This window comes from Pteropus vampyrus, unplaced genomic scaffold (genome assembly GCF_000151845.1).
Source record: "Pteropus vampyrus isolate Shadow unplaced genomic scaffold, Pvam_2.0 Scaffold339, whole genome shotgun sequence".
Taxonomy (NCBI): Eukaryota; Metazoa; Chordata; class Mammalia; order Chiroptera; family Pteropodidae; genus Pteropus; species Pteropus vampyrus.
The window spans coordinates 2,063,257-2,071,064 of record NW_011889120.1 but is presented as its reverse complement, the minus strand read 5'-3'; the positions used below and the strand labels follow the sequence as shown (position 1 = coordinate 2,071,064).

The following is a 7,808-nucleotide window of genomic DNA, read 5'->3' as shown; positions in this document are numbered from 1 at the left end:
ATTTATTGTAGGAATATACCAATTGTAATGGATATAACAGCCCAATAGAGATAAATTTTAATGTATAATTCCACTACTATGTAAGTGGCATGAATTCACTTGCTGGTCTTGGCTTTCTTCCTATAAACTTGTTTGAGAAAATAAACTTGTGATTCTAACAGCTTCAAAGCGATCCCTGACACAGAGCTTGTTCATTTGACACTCATTTTATTCTTTTATTCTTTTTGCTGAGGTGAGCAACAACTAATACTGTATCATGAATTCTCAAAGCACTATAAGTCAAACAGATTATTTCCTCTCAGGGATTTTCATAAAATACTTTCAGGACCAATATTTTCACCTTTAATTTAACCGGGCTGACTCAAAAGTGGCTTATAGTTTTATTTTATAATAGATTGTACCATAAAATGTACTTAATCATTCCCTTTTGAATAACATTTAGGTGTCTTACAGTTTTTGTTGCAGTAAACAGTGCTGGAATAAACATCTTTCTATGTGGGTCTTTGTGAACATGAGCAAATATTTCTTTATAAAACATTCCCAGATATGGATTTCTGGGCCAAAGATTGAGATATTTTAAATCTTGATAGACATAAACAGTCCTCTTTAAAGAATGTACCAGTTAAATATTTGCGACATGTGGACCTAAAGAGTATTAAGTAAGTCAGACAGAGAAAGACAAATACCATATGATTTCTCTCGTAAGTGGAATCTAAAAAACAAAATAAAAGAACAAAGAAAACAGAAACATTCATATAGAGAACAAACTGATGGTTGCCGGACGGGAGGGGAGTTGCAGGGCTGGATGAAAAAGATAAAAAGATTAAGTACAAATTGTCAGTTACAAAACAGTCATGGGGATGTAAAGTACAGCATAGGGAATATAGTCAATAACATTGTACTAACTATATATGGTGTCAGGGATTGTACTAGACTTACCGGGGGGATCACTTTGTAAGTTGTATAAAAGTCTAATCACTATGTTGTACACCTGAAACTATTATATAATATTGAATGTCAACTTAATTGAAAAATAATGTACCTGTTTATACTTCTTACGAACCATATATCCTCACCAACGCTGACTGCTATAAATCATGTTAATTTCTGATTTTAATGAGTGCAAATGAATCATATTGTTAGTTTTCCCTTTCCTATTGCTAGATAGGCTGAGCACTTCACAAATGTATATGGGGTATTCGTATTTCTTCTATATAGAGCTTATAGGCTATTCGGGAGATGGATTTTCTCTGCTGCCAAAAAGTAAATTAGACATATTGTTCAATAACGGTGCCTTATCCTTCAGAATGCAGTGTGATTACCCTGATGCCAAACGTTTGTAAATATTCCCTTAAATGCAACCATTAAGAGAAGTGTTTGTCTAAGTTCTTCCTGAATGGTGATATGACCAGAGTATAAAAGTACAATGGCCCAGCACAAAACTCATTTTCTCAATCAATAAGACCCTACCTTATAAGAAATTCACTGGCAGCAACACAGCCCTTCCCTGTTGTGGAGTCTGAAGCACAAGAAAATTCCATGGAGATGAGACGCCGCACTTGCTCCTGCCTGATACCACTTCACTACCACTTCTATCTTTGCCCAAATCAAACCACTAGCATTTGGTGTGTTCTTCCTGCTAGTCTTTAGCCACCTAAAGTGATGTAATATACATTTTGTCCCATTTCTATTCTATTTTTTGTCTTACTAATTTTACTAGGAATATTAATTTTTCACATGCCATGTAAGTTTTAGTATTTTCTTGCAATCTACCATCTTTTAAATCTATAATATCTTTGGCTCTAAGTGTTGAAATTTTATGTATCTGATTTGTGAACTTTTCCTTTATGCCTTTTGGATTTGTTTTGCCTTCCTCATCTAAATTATTAAAATCTCCTACATTTTCTTTGTTCATAATTTTGTCTCAATGAAATGAAATCTTAAATAAGATTTTAAATAAAAGACCTTTTATCCCCAACTGGCTAGCCATTTGGTCTAAAAAATAGTCTCTTTACTGACATAAAGTGCTACAGATTGTATTATTAAAATTTTATATCTGGTTGTAGTTTGTTCCAATGATTGCTCTATTTCTGCTTTAACACTATACTTCTTTATATTGTGGCTTTATGTTCTAAAATGTTGTATGTCAACTCTCCCATCATAATTTTTTTTCCAAAAGTTTACCATTCTCGTGAATTTACTTTTCCAAATCTTTAATATCAGCTGGACAAATTCTTTAAAGTCTTATTGAAGTTTTTATTAAGATTGCGCTGAATTTATAGAAAAAAATGGGTCATCTGTACAATATTGAATATTCTCATCCAAGAATATTGCCTATTTTATTCATATGTATCTCACATATTCTTGTTAAATTTACATGTTTATATCTATTGTATTTTCTGATTTGTGTATTTGTGGGTTGTAAACTAATTACCAAATTATTTAAGAAACTAATAATTTTTGCATGTTTATCTTGAACTCTTGTCACTTCACGGAACTCTTCTAGCAGTTAGTTTTTCGGTTTCTGGATTGTATTTTTAAGTAGACAATTTCATATCTTGTAAATAATGTTCTGTTGCTTCCTTTCCCGATATTTATATCTCACTTGCTAAGCCCCATAGAACCATGTTGTAGAACTGAAGCAATAGCTGACATCCTTGACTCATATCAGACCTTAATGAAAATACAGAAACCAAACAAAAACGTGAATTCTGTCGCAATGCAATTGATGACTACTTCCCGTCCTCTGAATTTACCCTAGGTATGTCATTAACCTCTCCCATTTCAACCAACTGAAACTTTTTACCCCACTTGTGGCATTATGGATACTACTGTGCTCCAATGTTTTATCATTAAAACTAATATTCTCATAGTTCGGTAAGTATATGTTTCCTTCTCTACATTACCTGTTTTTAAAATTATGACTATCAAATACATCTTCAAGGTACTTTTTTTTTCAGTCTGAAAAACATCCAAGTGTACACAAGAATGCATTCTTCTAATACATTACTAGATTTAATTTACTATTTTAGTAAAAGTTTTATAACTCTAGTGGGGGCAGCAGGGACATAATTTTGAATAAGTTAGGATGTCTTTTTCATCCCCTTTGGTTTCCTATTTTCGGGAACAATTTAAATATCAGAATTATCTATTCCTTGAATTTGGGCAGAATGTTTATAAGTTTGTAAGAATTCTTGCAGAGGTAATTTTTTAACCTGTTTCTTATCAATATCTTCTTAAGGGCATCTTCTTCATTTTTGGTAATTAAATTTTTTAAAAATATATTTCCAGAAAAGCATCCATTTCACTGGAAGCTTCAGCATATTGTTTTTCTAGAAATGAGATTTTATTTTTGTTTTGAGAGTGCAGCTATTTGCATTCTAATTAGAAGAAAAGTTCTTTTTCCTCTGCAAAAGCCAAACACACACATTATCTTTGTACGTTACAAAGAGTGAAATATTTGACTTTTCTAGGTCAGCCTGGAAATCATTTGGATCATGTCACAGCTAAACTGCTCTCATGCTCCCCATTTCTGTGAGACTAACAAGAGTTATACACAGCATTGTCTTACAAAAAGGGTAACTCTGGCTTTGCTGAGAACAAGCTGCAGTGGTGATAGGGTGGACGCAGAGAGTGGCAGGGTTATTACCTCTGGTGGCTTCAACTAGGATGGTAGCAGTGGAGGTGGTGAGAATTGGTCAGATTCTGAACATTGGGACCAGAGCGCCAGTAAGATTTACATATGCAATGTGTCTTCATCAGCAACACTGCATTACAGGCAGTTCTCAACCAGGTACGTCTTTTGCTGAGAATCACTGCACTGACTTTGTTCTATGAAAATAAAGCCCTCAGTTTTGTGGATTCCCATTTACACTGAACACAGTGCTTTGCAAACTTGTTGAATTTCACGTGGATGTTTGAAATAGATGAGACTTCTGGTTTCAGTTCTGGCATTACAATTAGTCAACTATTGCAAAGCTCTGGATCTTAAGTTATTCCAGAATTTCTGATAGGTTACAAAACACATGAGGACATGTCAGATATAAAATTAATGTTTAGATTAGAACCTTGCTTTATTTAAACGTGCTCCATAGGCTATAACACAACCCTTCAGTCAATCAAGTATGTAACATTAATATGCTTCCACAAAACTTATAAACTTATATAACAACTCACAGCCATAGCTTCTAAACTTCTACAAGGCAGCAGCTTCAATCCCCAAAAGAGCACACTATCATGACTATATGACTACAGCAGGGGTCCCCAACCCCCGGGCTGTGGACCAGTACCTGTCTATGGCCTGTTAGGAACTGGGCCACACAGCAGGAAGTGAGTAGTAGGTGAGTGAGCTGATTCATCTATATTTGCAGCTGCTTCCCAGCATTACTAGCATCACTGCCTCAACTCTGCCTCAGACCATCAGGCATTAGATTCACAAAAGAGCGCCGGTGCCTGGTGCCAAAAAGGTTGAGGACCACTAGACTATGACATTAAGTCCCACATTAAATGCAAATTTAAGAAAAGCAAACTAGAGGGTATTAACAGATTATCAAAACTCAGTAAGATTGGGTTTTCTCATGTACCTGCTTCTCAACTCTTGTTTCTCAACATTGGGAAATTTTTTTAAATATCAATACCTGGGCTCCACCTCAAGCCAATTAAATCATAATCTCTGTGGGGCATCTTATCTTTTTTTAAAGCTTCTCTGGCAATTCTAATGTCAGTCAGAGTTGAGAGTCACTGCTCTAACAATCTTATGTAACAAAAAATAAGTAAAAATAAAAAAAAAATAGAAGTGCAGGAACATTAACAAGTTAGAAATCAAAGGACTCACTCTTTGCTTTCTAACATCTTCTACCCTTTAAAAGGTCCAAAAATTATTAATATTAGAATCGACATCATATCTTTATCAATTAAGCAACTAAAATACATAAAATAAGGCCTGGGAAAGATCTTTATTCATCTGGTTTAACATTATTTTCCAAAGGGGGAAAGCTGCTGGATTTCAGGTGAAAATGCAGAAACAATTGCACAGCATGATAGCAAGAGGGCAAGGAAAATTTCCAGCTCTAGTTTCCTATGTTCTGGTCCAGAAAAGGGGGGAGGGGAAGGAAAGGTGTGTCAATGGGAATAAGCACTAGTGCTCTAAGATAACTTCTTTTCACTCATAATTGCAAACATAAAGCAACATAAAATATAGGGCAAAGGGAAGCTTGTCTTCAGGAATTTGTGTCCAAGTTTTTACTGGTATAACAATCTTTTTGAGCCTAGAGCTACTAAAGGTGAATCATGAATCAAGTTCGGTGGTATATGTGCTACATACAGCAAAGGCTGGTTGTAGCAAATCGTTTCATTTCAAACCTGTGTTGATATATAAATTAGACATTATTTGGTAATGATTAATTTCGGGTCAATTTCGATTCAATCCAACATTATACCAGTTTATACACTTATTGTAGACTCTGTTTTAGTACTAAAAAATGACAATGACAGTTACCACTGAGGCAGTGAGCTGTGATATTCATTCCTCAGTTTTGCTTTAAAAAGATACCCCTAGGTTGTTAAGAGAAAATCTGATTTCATCCAAATGTATTATTTAACTGGAATTCTTCAGTCATCATCTACTGTTGGCTTGATTGTCACGCCTCTTCTTATTTGACCCCAACCAATTAAACTGCAAAATGAAAATAAAAGAAACTGTGAATTTTATGTCCATTTCATTATCATTACCAAACAGTCATTTGACATACTGGTTTTACTTGCCTATCTGCTTAATCAGAATTTGCTTCCAAAACCTGCTCCTCCATAAAGAAAGCTCACACTATCTTCTTAGACTCAGAAATGGGCTCTAGCCAGAATGAATGACAGAAAAAGCAAAAAAAAAAAGTTGCTATATAAATATGCTCATCTTCACTCTATTGAAATATATCTAGGCCTTCAGAACCACCAAAGGAGAGTCTTCCCATCCACCTACAGAATTATGCCGATACAAAACCACTCGGTCTGGTTTTTAAAAAATCTTTATCCTTTTCTCCTTGAAAAATGCTTTTTTACCACTTGCAGCACCTCAAAATATCAAAATGGCTTTAGCATGACCTTAGCTGGTAAAGGAAATTAAGAGAAGAACTAAAGGACTAGATAGTCTATAGGCAGATTACCCCTAATGGCTAAGAGACCTCTCTGCTCATACTTCCAATGTCTGCTCTATGAGCAACCACCAAGCTGGATTGCTACCTCAAGCGTAGCTTCTAAAACAAAACCCACCTAAACATAGGTTAAACCACAATTCTAAAAGATGTAAGGATCATTCTGATGCTCTTGTTTCTTTTAACAATTTTAACATACTTGCTAATTTTTAAGCAAAGCTTTAAAATTTCATTTGGATAGAATCCTCTAATAATAGTGTAAAGACAGAAAAAGATATCTTGGTTTACAATCTGTTATCTAGGAAATGTACCATTATAATTAAGTGAGAATAATACATGCCATGTTGAGAGTTTTTGAAAGTTTATTACTTAAGCTTATGTTAAAAGATACTAGAAATCAGTACATCTATAATGACAAATAGTATAATCATACAAAAAAATAAAATCAAGTGAGCATAAGTCACGACAAAGCAGGATTATTTACTTTAAAAACTACAAAAAATTTAATTCTGTCTAAAGTAGGGAGTAATTCAGATCTTCTCAACAATTAAGTGATGAGAGGTCATCACGGGGCACAGTACCAGAGAAGCCTTACTAAGAGAAGTCGGCAGTGAGGAAAAAAAGAGCCAACGGTGATTTGAATAATTCCGGGTGCAATCAGTTAAAGGGTTTATACAGACAAAGCAGGAGGAAACGTCAAAGCAGGAAGAAAAGTAAAATGTATTGAAACAGGTTTTCAGAAAGGTCCTAAATATCAGAAAGTAGTGAGACGCTCCTAAAAATTATCAAGCACAGCATGATAAAAATGTTTGACTCAGCTCTTAACAAAGAGGCAAACTAGGAATCTTTTGCAATACCTTTAACGGTAAAGTGATGGTTATATGGGCTATGATGAGGTCACACAGAATACAAAAGAAAGGGTAGATTCAGCAACTAACCAGAGAAAGAGCAAAGAGTCAGGAGCCAAAGATATGTTACCTAGCTCCACACACTCAAAGGGCCCAGAAGTAATAGCACCTTAAAAGTAATGAGCACACCTAGTACCCATATTTTCATTTCAAAATACTATTTCCCACTAAAAGGAACCAGGGTTCCTTGCAGAAATGCCCAATTCCAAACTGGAGCAAGGGAGGTACAAGATGACACTGGAACATCTTGTGTCAGAAAGTAAGGAACTCTTCAAAAACAAAAACAAAAACAAAAAACTGATAGGGACATGTCAAAAGGACACAGGAGCCAGTTTGAAAGGTCTCTACTGGACAAATCCTGGACAATCTGGGCATCAAAATAATATGAACAGTAACAAATCATAACCTACTAAATAAAGTAGTACTCCGAGAGTCCATATTATAACTAGATAAATAAACAATAGGGGGAAAAAATGTCAACTGATATAAGGAGTGATGGAGTTGGAGGTGGGGTGATTACTATTTCAAAATCACTACAATCAGGCTCAATTCAGACAAGAATCATCTGTGGATGCTAAATCGAGGAGGGTAGGATTTGATGAGGAGCAGACTATTGGCATAGTTTCAGAGCTCCCCATAGAATTCTTATGAGTTGCAAGGGTGAAAAGATTAATTATATAGTGGAAAACTGGACAACACCTGGAATGCATGATCAAAACCAACTTCAACAAGGAGGCGCTGTCAGATATCATGT

General features: G+C 35.0%; 1 protein-coding gene across 1 annotated transcript in view; it reads right to left on the bottom strand.

The window, feature by feature from the left end:
* Window positions 1-4,048: 4,048 nt before the first annotated feature.
* Window positions 4,049-7,808, bottom strand: part of EIF2S3 (eukaryotic translation initiation factor 2 subunit gamma) — a 16,076-nt gene continuing 12,316 nt past the window's right edge. Inside the window, exon 12 of the mRNA XM_011378459.2 lies at window positions 4,049-5,674. Coding sequence (XP_011376761.1) covers window positions 5,611-5,674 — 64 coding nt within the window. The 3' untranslated portion in view covers window positions 4,049-5,610. The remainder of the gene's footprint in view (window positions 5,675-7,808) is intronic.